The 15,797-nt window shown below is 36.4% G+C and overlaps 1 protein-coding gene across 1 annotated transcript in view; it reads right to left on the bottom strand.

The window, feature by feature from the left end:
- The window catches only part of LOC127452646 (replication protein A 32 kDa subunit-like), a 28,983-nt gene that overhangs the window by 6,221 nt on the left and 6,965 nt on the right, over nt 1-15,797 (bottom strand). Inside the window, exons 6-8 of the mRNA XM_051718278.1 lie at nt 8,714-8,830; nt 6,214-6,342; nt 892-986 (exon numbers count right to left, since the gene is read on the bottom strand). Of these exons, the coding sequence (XP_051574238.1) occupies nt 892-986; nt 6,214-6,342; nt 8,714-8,830 (341 nt within the window). The remainder of the gene's footprint in view (nt 1-891; nt 987-6,213; nt 6,343-8,713; nt 8,831-15,797) is intronic.

Here is a 15,797-nt window from a genome sequence, read left to right as displayed (position 1 = left end):
AGGACAGGATTCCCCTTATAGATTAGGAAACAAACCACTGAGTCTCAAATATTCTGAAAATGGAGCACAAGTTCTCAAGCAGTATCAGATGAATATGCCCATGAGAGATAAAAGAGGAAGCCCGTTTTGGGAAATTGAAGACGAGCTGCTGTCAAAGTTCATTTTATGTGATCGAAGAGCAACTGAATATGAGAAAGAGGAAGAGAGAGGTGAAATGCTTCTTTGGGTCAATTACAAGAACTCTTTATTTATAGTGGGGATGAAAATCGTCATGAATTTAACAATCCTGGTTCCAGTTTCTTAATGGTTGCTCATTAATTTAAGTAATAATTGGTCCTAAATATACTTGAACAAAAACCAATACTACTTTTGGTAACATTTTAAAGCCTTCTTAACTTATTTGAAGTACCATTTATTACAATGAGTCTTTGTTTGACTACTACATATTGTCATATGAACAACCAGTGAGAAATTACACTAAATTAAGTCTCATAAGCCTTAACTACACATAACACAGTAACAGTTCTCAGTTTATGTCAAGTTTGACATGACAAAAGTAATCACTTGGTGTTCATCTTTGAATGCTGCATCACGTCTTGCTGCTTTTTTTTAGTGTCTAGTAAAGGAGTGGCTCATTTTAAGATGGCGTGTCAAGTTAAATATAACTTCAGCTTTTAAAAGTTATACAAGTGCTGCATCTAGTATTTTTTTTTTTCAGCAAAACACGTTCGGTCTGAATGGCCCTTTAAAATATAGACACTCAAGAACAGTTAACGGAACTGAGCATCATGAAAATCATTTTAATCCAGTATTTTCTTTTGAAATGGACGGTTCTTGGTTCCTAATGCTACTTTACAGAAAGCATCACAGAGGGAAGGATGAAGTTTGTACCTGATGACAGTGACGCTCATGCTGTTCAGCTTCTGCTTGAGGTCATGCATGCTGATGCCTTGGGGATCATGACAGCTCTTGATCAAACTCAAAACCTGTGAACAAACATCACAAAACAAAAAATATCAGCAACACTTATTACACTAGTTAAAATACTTCAGGACAAGATCACTTCTAAACAACGTTGCCTATAAACTGAGCACATGCTCGGCCGCACACTTCTGCAAAAAATCTGTGTAGCAGGCAGATTAAAAAACATGTTAAAAAATGCAAGAGATTTCTTCATCCGGTGATAAATGAATGGAAAGTATTAGTATTAATCTAGCAATGCAACAATGTACTGCACCATTAAACATTTAACCCTATAATGCTGTATCAGATATGATACACAACATTTGACGGCTCCTGTTTCTCTTTTCAAGCTGAAGAGCCAAAAAATTATGGTAAGTTTCACATGTTTATGGCACCATCTACTGGTTTTTATATCGATCCATTTAAAATTGCAGCGGACTTGCACAAAACATGACTCTTATGTTGGGATAAATGACAGCTTATTTTAATAAAGTAAAAGTGACAGTAATTATATTGTCAATAGGGACGTTAATGATTGATCGAAAATCATTTGTCATTAATAATTTGATTAATTAAGCTTATCGATCGTTGATTATTTAATTTCAGGATAAATGTGTTCTGAAATCAAGCCAGCAGATGTTGATAAGGCTGGCTTTACAGTCACCTTCCGCTAGAGGGTGCTTGCTGGATGCATGTCATCATTATCCGGTTCACAGAAGATGATGCACAGATGTGAGATGAAGCGTGCTCAGTGTAAACAGTGGTTGTGTCTCATTTGGAAGGATGCATCCTCCGGAGGTCGCATTTGTTGGCCATATATGTCAGAGGCTGTCTCGTTTCAGAAAATTGAGTTGGACTCTTCGAATGCAGCCTTCAAATGCGACCTTCTTTCATGAGAATTTGGAGGATGCATGAGGTGTATCCTTCGTGGGCACTCACAACCCACAATTCTATGCTTCAGTGGAAATGTCTAAAAAAAAACATGATGCCAATTTGCCCGTAAATGTGATGCTCAAATGCAAGTAATGTTAATTCCCAAGTTGAAGTACCTCAGTAGATGGGTGCAGAGTATATAATATGCACAATTTATTAATATATAATTAAAATAAAGTATTAGACTAAAAGTACACCTGTAAAATCTAGTTTCTTTTCTCTTTACATCATTATAACTCTCCTAAAATGTACCTCATACATTCCCTTCTAAAGGAACTTTGTTACCATCTTACTCGAAGTGCTTGTGCTTGTTAAAGAGCGGCGTGCTGTCATAGCAACCATGTTCCGTTCCGTTTCCGTTCGTCCTACTAAGACCGTCTTGGTTAAACGAGATTTGTTTAAAGGAGGATGCTCGGTATACCGCAGCCTTCAAAAGGACCCATCCTACCTAGCATGCAGCCTTCCAAACGAGACACAGCCAGTGTTGGAGCGTTTTTCTTTAAATGAACATTAATGCTTTCTGAACAACACCGTGATATTTTGTTAAAGTATGACAACAAGCACTGTTGTTCTTGTTTCATCCCAACCTACAATTACATCAGCAATCGCCAGGAAAGGACGAAGGTACATTCAGCTGACATCTCACTATCGTCACCTTAGAAACGGTATGTTAAGTACTGTGTTTACGCAACATGTAATGATTTCACTTAATTTCAAATAAAAAAATAAGTCCAACGGTCCAAAATATCCCACGACCCACAAAATGAGTTTTAATTAACTCAAATATGCATAAGTGATATATCTTAAGTTATTTTTAATAGTAGCTTAGTTCATTAACAGTAATTAAACAATTCACAAATTCATTACACAGCCTAAATTTATTAAAATTAGTGCCCGACCGATAAATCGTCAGCCAATATTATCGGCCGATATTAGCCTTTGACCGATATATCGGTATCGGCGTATATTTTACCGATATGAAAACTTTTTTCAGAACATATAATGCAGAAAACAATACTTTAGAATTGGTGTCATTACATAGTTTGTCCAGCAACTCCATTGTTTACAGAGCTGACTCTGGTTCTGCATGACCCCATCATTTTCCCTTTTCAATATAACTAATATAACATAACCCTGTCCCTGACAACCATGTCACTCATTTTTATCACATCTGTTTGCTGTTAGCCAGCTATAGTTTGTCAGTGCAGTCAGTAATGTAGCAGATTGAAAGGTAAACATCAGAGCATCTTTTTTGCAGCTCAGCAGACAACGGTGCGGCTGTTGAGTGTTGATTTCACGCTATGTTGTTACCTAGTTGGTGAGACACAATGCTGGAAAGTAAAATAAGCAACGTCTGTCTTTTACTCTCCGTGACAACGACCTTATAGCTAACTAGCTAATCATGCAGCTACTTTCATTGCTTGTCAGCTGAGTGGAAGCTAATGTGTAAACATGTATTCACCAAACTGTTTTGTTCAGGATTCACAGTTTGGTACCCCCTTCAACCGAACAATTCCAGTCATTGCATTTACAAAATGTAATATTTAAAAGTCTGGTTTTCCACCGTTGAAAGTTTCCCCTGAACTTGTATAGTAGAATACGGTGTAGCTACCCATTTGTCTTGGCAAAATGCCTCCAGGTCATGCAAAGTCTTTGGTCGTCTTGCATGAACTACACGTTTGAGATCTCCCCAGAGTGGCTCGATGATATTAAGGTCAGGAGATTGTGATGGCCACTCCAGAACCTTCACCTTTTTCTGCTGTAACCACTGGAAGGTCAACTTGGTCTTGTGCTTAGGGTCATTGTCATGCTGGAAAGTCCAAGAGCGTCCCATGCGCAGCTTTCATGCAGAAGAATGCAAACTGTCTGCCAGTATTTTCTGATAACATGCTGCATTCATCTTGCCATCAATTTTCACAAGATTCCCCGTGCCTTTAGAGCTCACACACCCCCAAAACATCAGTGAGCCATCACCATGCTTCACAGTGGGGATGGTATTCTTTTCACTATAGGCCTTGTTGACTCTCCAAAAATAGCGCTATATGGTTGTGACCATAAAGCTCTATTTTGGTCCTGTCACTCCAAATTACAGTGTGCCAGAAGCTGTGAGGTGTGTCAAGGTGTTGTCAGGCATACTGCAACCGGACTTTTTTGTGGCATTGGCAACTTGACCATGCAGCTCATTTTTGTTCAAGTATCGTCGTATTGTGCTCCTTGAAACAACCACACCGTCTTTTTTCAGAGCAGCCTGTATTTCTCCTGAGGTTACCTGTGGGTTTTTCTTTGTATCCCGAACAATTCTTCTGGCAGTTGTGGCTGAAATCTTTCTTGGTCTACCTGACCTTGGCTTGGTATCAAGAGATCCCCAAATTTTCCACTTCTTAATAAGTGACTGAACAGTACTGACTGGCATTTTCAAGGCTTTGGATATCTTTTTATATCCTTTTCCATCTTTATAAAGTTCCATTACCTTGTTACACAGGTCTTTTGACAGTTCTTTTCTGCTCCACATGGCTCAGTATCTAGCCTGCTCAGTGCATCCACGTGAGAACTAACAAACTCATTGACTATTTATACACAGACACTAATTGCAATTTAAAAAGCCGCAGGTGTGGGAAATTAACCTTTAATTGCCATTTAAACCTGTGTGTGTCACCTTGTGTGTCTGTAACAAGGCCAAACATTCAAGGGTATGTAAACTTTTGATCAGGGCCATTTGGGTGATTTCTGTTATCATTATGATTTAAAAAGGAGCCAAACAACTATGTGATAATAAATGGCTTCATATGATCACTATCCTTAAATAAAAGACAGATCTTTTTGCATGATCTCATATTTTCAAAATCAATGCCAAAATTTCACAATTTCTGCCAGGGTATGCAAACTTTTGAGCACAACTGTATATGTAAGGGATAATCCAAGGCTAGGTGTGCATTAAACGATTTTAACATGACACTTGGAGGTAAAGAACCACCCGAGGTGAGGCAGAGGATTACTCCGCTTATATCATGGTCACTTGACAGCATGTAAAAGCAGGGATGCACCGATCAATTGGCTACAGATCTAGATTGGCCGATCTTCATCTTAAATCTGTGATTGGTGGATTGTGCCTTGAATCAGGGATTTTTATTATTTTTATTATTTTTATGGCAGCACGCATAAAATCACACATACAAATACTCCAATGAATGAGCACTTGCTAAGCCCTCGAAGCATGACACTGTGGAGGGGGAGTTATTTGCAATTTTAAGCATTCATAAATTTAAACTTTCAGACATGCTGTAATTCAGATGAATATGCCAGTTTGTTTTAAAAATTGGTATGAATTACCTGTATATGTATATGGTGCTTGTTTTTTGCGCGCTCCTTTTCAATCCCTCCAACGCACACTCTGTGTCAATCTGTACACATACTTATTCATGCGATTATCTAATCAGCCAATCGTGTGGCAGCAGTGCAATGAATAAAATAATTTAGATATGGGTCAGGAGCTTCAGTTAATGTTCACATCAACCATCAGAATGGGGAAAAAATTTGATCTCAGTGATTTCAAGCATTAAAAGTCAAGCCCTAAATTATCTCCAGATCAGACCCAGTAATACTGAAAATTTGTGCTGAAATTTGATTATATACTTTTTTCCTGTCAAAATGCCTTTTTTTTTTTTTTTTTTTTAGGACAGAAAACAAAACAATATGTAGCAATAAAAATTTTCAAAAAAAGCCTTCCACAATAAAAAGATTGAAATTCACTAAAATACAAGTGACACAATAATGTACTGCACTATTGAACATTTAAAAAACAAATGATGATTAAAGGCTACAACAAACAGCATTAAGAGGTCCTTTCTCCATCACTTGATTATTGACACGAAATGGCTGTTGCGTGTGTTGTGGTGTGCGCGTCAGTGTAATGACTCCGGGCGGACACATCGCAAAGGTCCCGCCCTATTCCAACCAGTGTTCAGAACTCACACGAAGATAAATAAAATGTCAGAATCTTATGTCAAATTGGTAAATGCGTTAATCGCAATTAAGAAAAAATAACGCATTAACGTTTTAAATTGATCATACGAGTTTGAGAAGGCATAAGGGTGAGTAATTGATGAGGCTTTTAGGGGAGAACTATTCTCTACAGGAGGACAGCAGAGAAGGCACATTAATATTGAACAGTGATTAAAGCTGACTGGAACTACTGGTGCATTAAACTCACGCATTCCAGTGAATCAGAACAGAATATTTGAATAGACCATGGTAGTATGGACGTTACACGGTCCACATTTCAGTTAAGCGTAAAAAAAGTTAAGCATATCGACTCACTTGGTTCTGGTTGGCGCTCAATCCATTGACAAGCATCATACTAGCACCTGAGTAGCCCCCTGCTGACCCCATGACAGCCATGCTGGTATGCGAAGTGGGCATCATACTCATCCCTCCTCCACCTCCCATCTACAAAAGAAAGAACCTCCATTATCAAACACACTAGAGTAACAGCAGTAAAGATAATCTGCTTTAAGGATCACAGAGGAACAATCCAGATCAAATATGAATAATTACACAAACACAATTAATTAATGGTGAGATTTATCAGCCAGTATTTTGCCATTTCAGACTGTCAAAAAGGTCACAGGTGTGTGTGTATATAAGCTATTTTACTACAACAACAAACTCATCCAGCTCATCCAATTAGAATTAAGAATACAAATAATCTGTTTTATAATATGCTGTAATGTTTTGAGTCTTTTTGTTTTTAACTCAAGTGTAAACAGTGAAGCAGCTGTATCTCTTAAGTTTGGAAAAAAAAGGAGAGGGGAAAAAATAAAATGAGAAACAAAATTAAATTCACTGGATTATCCAACAATAGTCATTACAGGGTTCATATAGATGCTTCAAAGTTAAATTCAAGGACTTTCAAGGACTTTCCAAGCGCATCTTTATTTGTTTTCAAGGACTATGCTCGAGATGTCATTAAAACAAATTCTTTATTGGATAATTTTAAATAAAATATTTTATTCATTCAGTTAATTTATTTTTATAAAACATCACTTATTACAAGTACAAAATATCTCAGTGTGCATCTTTAACTACATATTCTCACAGTAACAATTCTTGGTTCACTCATGATGAAATTGATGTGCAATTGTAGTGTGCTCCCTAAAAACTCACTTCGCTTTCCAACAAAAGTGAATAACTGGGTCCATAAACAGTAGTCCATATGACTCATGTGCTGTGTTTCATGTTTTCTAAAGTCACACAACAGATTTATGTGAGGAACTGAACGAAACTGCAAATGGGTCATTCTCAAAAAATGTTGACTTTCCAACTAACAAAATATTGAAATTTTCCATTTAGTTCAGTTTTTGCCTATGAACGCTGAAGGTAAACATTTTTTAATATGTTGACATTAATTTTTATTCATAAAGGACAACTTGGCTGTTGTTCTTTCTTTTATTATTTAATTTTGTTTCACGAAGGAAGCAAGATAACACAAAGTTAACACTAACGGGGGTTAAATGGGTTACAACACCACATTTTGAGGTTTCAATGGGGTACAACACCAAATATTTTTGTGTGAAAATATTAGTTAAAATGTGAATTAATTATTTTTTAACATGCTGGGAAAAATCATTATATGCATACTTAAGCAGCCCCTGAACTTAAACCTTAAAAATTATTTCCACTAATTTTTGTATTATAAAAAATATTTTTAAACATTAAAAAAAAAAAAAAAAAAAGTTAACATTGATAACACCAATGCCATGAAATCAAGGGACAAACATTCTTTTTAAATAATTTAAATTATTAAAAATCATTTGTTTTGCTTTTTTTGCACACTTGTTTGGCCTTGCACTAATGCTTTTATTAAAAATAAGTACAAAATAAATACACAAATAACTTTACATGTCATAGAATTGGTGTACCAGATAAAGGGAACAAGGATTTTTTTTTCAGGCAATTGACAATTTCAAATATATTTTCTAAACAATTTGCAAAACAAGCCATTTCATATCATTAAAGGTTAGGTTATAAAATTATACCTTTAATGTATTTATTTTTTTTTGGTATATGAAAGCTTCATCATGACTAAAAATATGTTTGTCAACATATTTTGATATTGACCCAAATGTCAGAAATAACCTATTTTTGTGAGACACAAAGCTGTCTTTTCACAAGGGGGTGCTAGACGGTTCACAAAACTGAATCCTCCTTTGATCTGCATTCAAATCACAGAACGTTTTACATCTACTTTTTTCACCCTGGAGAGTAAATTTTAATTAAAACAGATAGTTGCAAGAATTCATACTTGTTAAATCCACCACAGCAGTATCTATAAAATATCTATATTTTTTAAATCCTCCAGTAACACTTGATTGTGATTGGCCCATTCTGAACAGCACTGCTTCAGCAGTGGTCTAGTGGTCTGTCATTGTGTTTTTCCGAAAATAAATAAATGTCATTTATTAAATGATTTAAGTAACGTATTTTAAGATTTTCTATAATTCAAGAACTTTTTAAGCACCTCTTGGTAAAAATGGCTATTTTCAAGGGTTTTCCAGGACTTCAATTTGAAAAAGCCAAATTTATGCACTTCAAGCACCTTGTACGAACCCTGTCATTACCACATGGCTATTCAACATAAATACAGTATCCTGTAAAAAATACAAAACGTACTCATATCGTGATATTCTATTTTGGTCATCCCACCCACCCCTACAATGAATGGACAAATAAGCGTGGAACAAAGAGTCCTTACATCCACTGTAAGTATGTGTGAGTGAAAAGCAGAAGTGAGGGAAGAGAAGGATATGGACAGTCTCACCATGGCCTGTGGTTTGCTCTGCTGCATGTGAGCATGAACAACCTCCAGCATGTGTGAAGTAACTTCGTTCATGTCCTCCAGAGGTCTTATGCTGAATGCAACCAAAGACCGGTTGTTCTAAAACAACAAGCAAAACATTGAGTAGAACATAAAACCATACCTGCAAACTCCGTACAGTCATGCAAATGTCATTTTTTGTGACATGCACCTATCAACATATGTTATTCTATTATATTTAAAAAAAAAAATGTAAGTGTACCAGTATTGTAGAACCTTTTTTTTTGAGGGGGGGGGGGGCAAAACAACACCGAAGCATTAAACTCTGGTGACTTTGAGAGAAGCATTTTTTTATTATTATTATTATTTTCTTGAGAATGTATAGCATTTATGTAACAACTGGCTACAGTACTTCTAAAAGAGGCTATTTAGACTAGTGTCAGAAATGAACTTTTCTACACATTTGCCCCCTGGAGTTGTTTTTAGAGGCATTTTTCACCATTATCAGGGAATTGTTAGGGCATATTTTTTCTAACCATTCAAAATATGACAATATGACGTCATTGTGTTACATCAAATACTTCAAATTAATCAATTCCTTAAAAAACATGTTCAACCTGAATAATCAGATAAGCGGTTACCTATAAATTTAAATGAACATCAAATAATTTCATGTGATACGTATATACAAGTTCTAGAATTTATATCCAATGTTACAAATAAGAAATAGAAATCATAAGAGGCATATTTTATTTATTTTTCTGCCCCCACATTTTCAATTTCTGGGTAATTTTTGTCACCTTCAGTGGCCCTTGTTAACTTCTAACCCTGGTTCAGACCAAATGTATTCTTGCGATTAAAAAAAGCAAGATGCAGCGCAATGAATAAGGCAGAACGTAGGTGTCTCGAGATGCGTTTTCAAATTAAAGTTCTTTTACGGCATCTAAAAATGCAGCAAAATGCTGCAAAAACACAATCTAGCGCACGTTTATATGAAAAACTATTGAAACGAGGACAGAGGAAGCTTAATGAGGAGGCTTGAGTGAGGATGCACAGGTAGATTAATGTGGAAATCTTTTGTGACGAAGCACCTGACGCACACATCAATTCTCCTCCCCCTTCACATCTGACACAATAGTTCTAATTCATGTTTCACCACTGTTTTATCAAACTGTAATTGTCACATACTTCGACAGTGCATCTTGAATTATTAGGATTTATTCTTAATATATCAATGAATGAAATTTGAACAACATAATGGTGAGCGCTCTGAAGGAAATACAGCATACGCAAATGCGATGCTCTGAAATGACGCTTGAATGAGCGGGACATTTCATGTTAAAAATACATTTGACTTAGATTCCTCCATCATCTTTCCTTCCCTTGCATCTTTTCCTTGTATCCTAAGAGGGAGCTGACAGGACGTGAAGGTATGGGACAGTTTCAGAAATGCGAAGTCATAGACGAGACAGTCGCTGCACTTTGCCGGTTCTGCGCTATATATGATTGATATTAATGTGTCTTTTTTTTGTTTTGTTTGATCAACAACTGACAGTAAAGAATATAATAGATATTCAAATAAACATCATAAAGCAAGTTCGTGCGTTACTAATAATCAAAAAACACCATGTTCATTTTTGTCAGTAATTTTGTTGACAAGATTTAAGGCCCATTTACACCAAATACAAATTTTTGATTTCTCGCAGCAGTGAATATTCTGAATAGACACAATGGAGCTATTCACACGACACTGGGAACAAACATTTGCGTGCCAAAAAAGTAGCCCTCTGCAGGGCTCGACAATAAGGACTGCCCGATGGGGCCAGTGTGAGAGAGATTCGGGCCAGTTGCTAGAACTGTCACTTGCCCGATCGGACCAGTGCTGCATTTATAACATTAGTGCAAGAAAACAACAAGCGAGAGAGCACAAAAATTACACTGAGCGAACTAACCGACGAGCAAGTGCAAGTATATTTATCTCACAAGCGCATAATATACTGGATGCGCCATGGCACAGTTGCGTGCAGACACCGAGCGCACTCTCCTAGCACTGTCCTCGCTCTTTTCCAAGTGTCTTAGCAGCAGCTGTTACCAATGTGTAGAAAATAGAAGGGAAAAATGAATTCCGTAGCGGGATTGCACGTCTTGTGCAACATTTTAAGTATCCCCACACATTCTGTGTTCACAGTGCGTGAAATCCCCACATTTTTCACTTTTACATGTTGGTGAAAGGCAAAAATCCACACATTGGAACACAAAAAAATCAACAGTTTCATCATATAGGACTGAAAATCCATGTCTCTCCGTGCATATGTCTCATCATCATCTCTCTCCGTGCAGCGTAGACTGTTTAACATGCATGTGCTCTCGTAAAGGGACAGAGCGCTAGTTTTATTCCCACTGTTAAAAAAACAAACACATTTTCTCTCATTAATTCACCTTTAGAGATGAAGCGCCGAATGAGACGTAATAAACTTTGTTAAACCCCAGTTATACACTTGTCTGGAAATCACAAGCTGCTCAATATCCAAAATATAAGTATAGATTTAATTAGGTTTGTTTCAAAACTTAAACATTAATTCGACATGATAATGGCGTTTGATATGAAAAGAAGCAAGATCTCTATGGCTATTATTCTATTATTATCAGAGCTGTTCAACTGCAGGGTGAAGATGAATATTTAAAACGGTCTACTTCATATCATCCTCATGAAACACCAGTTACATTTCTAATTTCTGGACCGTACAGGTATTTTTGTTTTTGTGCTTTGTGCATCAGTCAGTGTTGGTCTTTAGGTTGTCTGATTTCATGTTATATACACATTCTTAACTCACAGATTAAGCCTAATATCTCCCTAATGTATATTACACATCACAACCGATTTAGTAGCAAGTCTCTTCTCAGGGATTCATATGTTTATTACAGTCAGCCAATAATCACATCTTTAACTCAGTGACTAAATCTTTGATCCTGTGTGTGAATACACTACACATGTGCAAAAGTTGCATGACAGCATAACTAAACGGGTGACCAAAAACACATAATCTGCACAACAGAACTCTTCACTTAAAAACTCATGTGTAAATGGCAGGACGGCTGAGCTTAATATGATGTATTTATGAATTTATATCGGTAAAGCGCTTATATGGGATTACATAAGGAATAAATCATATCTTGCAAATAATAAATGTGATTCAGTTTGGGGGGACATTGTCTTAAAAACATAATATATGTAAAAAATAATTATCTTCGGACACATTTTTAAAGCCATGATGGTAAAAACAGCTATTTATCATTTTTGTGTTGGGGCCAGTGAAAATTTTGGCAGGGCCAGTAAAAATCTGAAGCAGTGGCCCAACCGGGCCAGTAGAAAAAATCCTTAGCGTTGAGCCCTGCCTCTACATCGTGAGTAAATTACTTGCATATGCGACTAAAATGTGTCTGTTATTAGTCACTGGCTAATAAATATTCCGATTTTACTCGCCAGAGATTGAGTTTTGTTTGAGTCTTGATTCAGCCTCATCTTTTACAGCGTGTTATGTCTCGTGAGCGTGCACTCTGAAGGAAATTGAACTTATTTGGCTGCAGTGGGTCCTGAGGTGTCGTGATTGGGCTCTCTCCATCACTTTGGTTAAGCCATGAAATCTCATTGACATTGCATTTAACGACATCAACTCTGACTTTGATTTAACTTTTCCACAGACTGCTTCCACAACATTCTCCATTTTAAAGCTTGTCTACAGACCAGTAACACGCCTGTTAGAAGGTAAAAGTGTTGCAAAAATCAAGAGCATGTAGATTTGAATTTGAGAACTTGAACAATAAAATTTGTACAAGCAATTCATACACATTATAAAAGTAAAATGTTTCCGGTCACACTTTATATTAGGTGGCCTTAACTACTATGTATTAACATTAAATACATACAATACTATGTAACTATGTGTAAATACTATTTACGGTGTAACTACATGTTGTTCTGCAAAATGCACACATTTGCTGCTACTGAGGTTGAGGTACGGGTAGGTTTAGGAGTAAAGGCAGGGTTAGGGGTTAGAGTTAGGTTTTGGGGTAAGGGTTGGGTTAGGGGTAAAGTTAACAGTGTAACTACAAATGTAATTAAATGCAAGTACTTTAAATGTATTTACATTGCAACAACATGTACACTGACAGCCAAAAGTTTGGAATCATGTACAGATTTTGCTGTTTCGGAAGGAAATTGGTACTTTAATTCACCAAAGTGGCATTCAACTGATCACAAAGTATAGTCAGGACATTACTGATGTAAAAAACAGCACCATCACTATTTGAAAAAAAGTCATTTTTGATCAAATCTAGGCAGGTCCCATTTCCAGCAGCCATCACTCCAACACTTTATCCTTGAATAATCATGCTAAATTGCTAATTTGGTACTAGATAATCACTTGCCATTATATCAAACACAGCTGAAAGCTGTTTTGTTCGTTAAATGAAGCTTAACATTGTCTTTGTGTTTGTTTTTGAGTTGCCACACTATGCAATAGACTGGCATGTCTTAAGGTCAATATTAGGTCAAAAATGGCAAAAAAGAAACAGATTTCTCTAGAAACTTGTCAGTCAATCATTGTTTTGAGGAATGAAGGCTATACAATGCTTGAAATTGCAAAAAACTGAAGATTTCATGCAAAGGTGTACACTACAGTCTTCAAAGACAAAGGACAACTGGCTCTAACAATGACAGAATGAGATGAGGAAGACCAGATGTACAACTAAACAAGAGGATAAGTACATCAGAGTCTCTAGTTTGAGAAATAGACGCCTCACATGTCCTCAGCTGACAGCTTCATTGAATTCTACCCGCTCAACACCAGTTTAATGTACAACAGTAAAGAGAAGACTCAGGGGTGCAGGCCTTATGGGAAGAATTGTAAAGAAAAAGACACTTTTGAAACAGAAAAACAAAAAGAAAAGGTTAGAGTGGGCAAAGAAACACAGACATTGGACAACAGATAATTGGAAAAGAGTGTTATGGATCTTAACCCCATTGAGCTTTTGTGGGATCAGCTAGACTGTAAGGTGCGTGAGAAGTGCCCGACAAGACAGCCACATCTATTGCAAGTGCTACAGGAAGTGTGGGGTGAAATGTCATCTGAGTATTTGGACAAACTGACAGCTAGAATACCAAGGATCTGCAAAGCTGTCATTGCTGCACGTGGAGGATTTTCTGATGAGAACTCTTTGAAGTAGTTTATCAAACTAATAGTAATTTGTCACATTATTAATGTCCTGACTATACATTGTGATCAGTTGAATGCCATTTTGGTGAATAAAAGTACCAATTTCTTTCCATAAGAGCAAAATCTGTACATTATTCCAAACTTTTGGCCACCAGTGTATGTACATAATAAGTATAATGTATCAAATGGTTAAGTACATAGTATTTAAGGCCACCTAATATAAAGTGGGTCCAAGTTTCCTTTTGCTTCATTCTGTGTATTGCGTGTCCAAAGACGATATCCAAACACATTTTTATTTCATGTCTCTTTTAAAATCCTTTGTTATTTAGTCAGTTGGTGATCAAAAAGAAAAAAATGAACATGAATTCTAATCATACACTGTATGGATGAAGACTATGCAACTTCTCTCTCGTTAATGTGCGCTGCATTCACTCAACTGTAAACGTTACTCGCGGAGCTGCCATTCTCTTAAAAGAGACAGTAAAAGTGTTTTAAAGTGGCCAATTCAGAATATTTTGCCTTTACAAAGTACTTTATGCAACCAGTTTAAATGTTCTGTCCCATCATAATATTAAGTCTGACATGTTGAGCAAGTCGGGACTCAGATGGCTGCTCCCAGGTCCTAGTGCCTACTGCATGTAATCTCCGTCAGTGCGATTTATCTTCTTTTTTTTTTTCTAAACAACGCGATTTTGACCAGGTGCAACTTGTATTCGGACGTTATTTCCGGAAAATACGGTAAGTGTAATAAATGTGTAAATTATAAATATTTAAAGCCACAATCATACATTATGAAATATTTTAACTTCAGAACTTCACTGTAAATATTAAAGGATTTAACAAATAGCTCTTGCCGCATTTATGCAGGGGTGTGACAAAAAATTTACTTTGTATTTTTTTTGCATAGTAGCACTTAAATTGCTCTTTATATAACAGAATTAGGGCTGCATGATTATGACAATAATCATAACTGTCGATTATTGCCTTTGATATTGTAATTGCGATTATTAATGACGATTATTTGTTGAAATTATTGTAATGTCAGTAAGCAGGCAACTGCGCTTCTGGATTCTTCAGAACAGCAGGTTATGGGCTGTGCTGCAGTTTCTTTTAAGCAATACATACTGTAATAATGTTTGTTAATGTTACTAAAGGATATTATACAGGTATATCTATGTTTAGAAATATATGTAGGTACTTTCTGAACTATTGACAAAACCAGTTTTAATTTCTGTCAATATGCTTGTGTGTCATGTATCATATTGATGCATTCACATCCTCACACATTTAACACTTCCAAAGCCTGAAAAATGCGGCATAAAAATCAAAAACTACCACCACACAAGCAATGTGTGTCTCTACTGCTTAAATTATTGGCCCACATACAGTAAATAATAATATTTGACAAATTCAATTGTCGAACTGAACAGCTTATTTAGATTGAAGTTACTTACTGCACCCGTATTGTGATGTTGTTCACACAACATCATCGTTAGATCGTATTTGGCCTCAAATCTATCACAGCGATTGCACTTTGGAAGGTAAGATCAGCCAGTCTGTGAGTTTGTGTGATTCGTTAAAATTTAAATCTACCAGCAGCAGTTGTGTGTCAAATAGGTATTTATTTGAGCAGACGTGATAAAGAAGATGGTCCGTGAAAAATTATGTTCATGTCCAAAACATCCAAAACAGGCTGACTTCAAAGCAAGCCACTTTATAGCAGGACTGCTATAGCAACCGTTGAAGCAAAGAATTGTGGGTTGTGAATGCCCACGAAGGATACACCTCATGCATCCTCCGAATTCCCGTGAAAGAAGGTCACATTCTAAGGCTGCATTCGAAGAGTCCAACTCACTTTTCTGAAACGAGAC

This window comes from Myxocyprinus asiaticus, chromosome 15 (assembly GCF_019703515.2).
Source record: "Myxocyprinus asiaticus isolate MX2 ecotype Aquarium Trade chromosome 15, UBuf_Myxa_2, whole genome shotgun sequence".
NCBI classification, from domain to species: domain Eukaryota; kingdom Metazoa; phylum Chordata; class Actinopteri; order Cypriniformes; family Catostomidae; genus Myxocyprinus; species Myxocyprinus asiaticus.
Note: the sequence above shows the minus strand (reverse complement) of the source record. Positions and strands in the feature narration are given on the sequence as shown.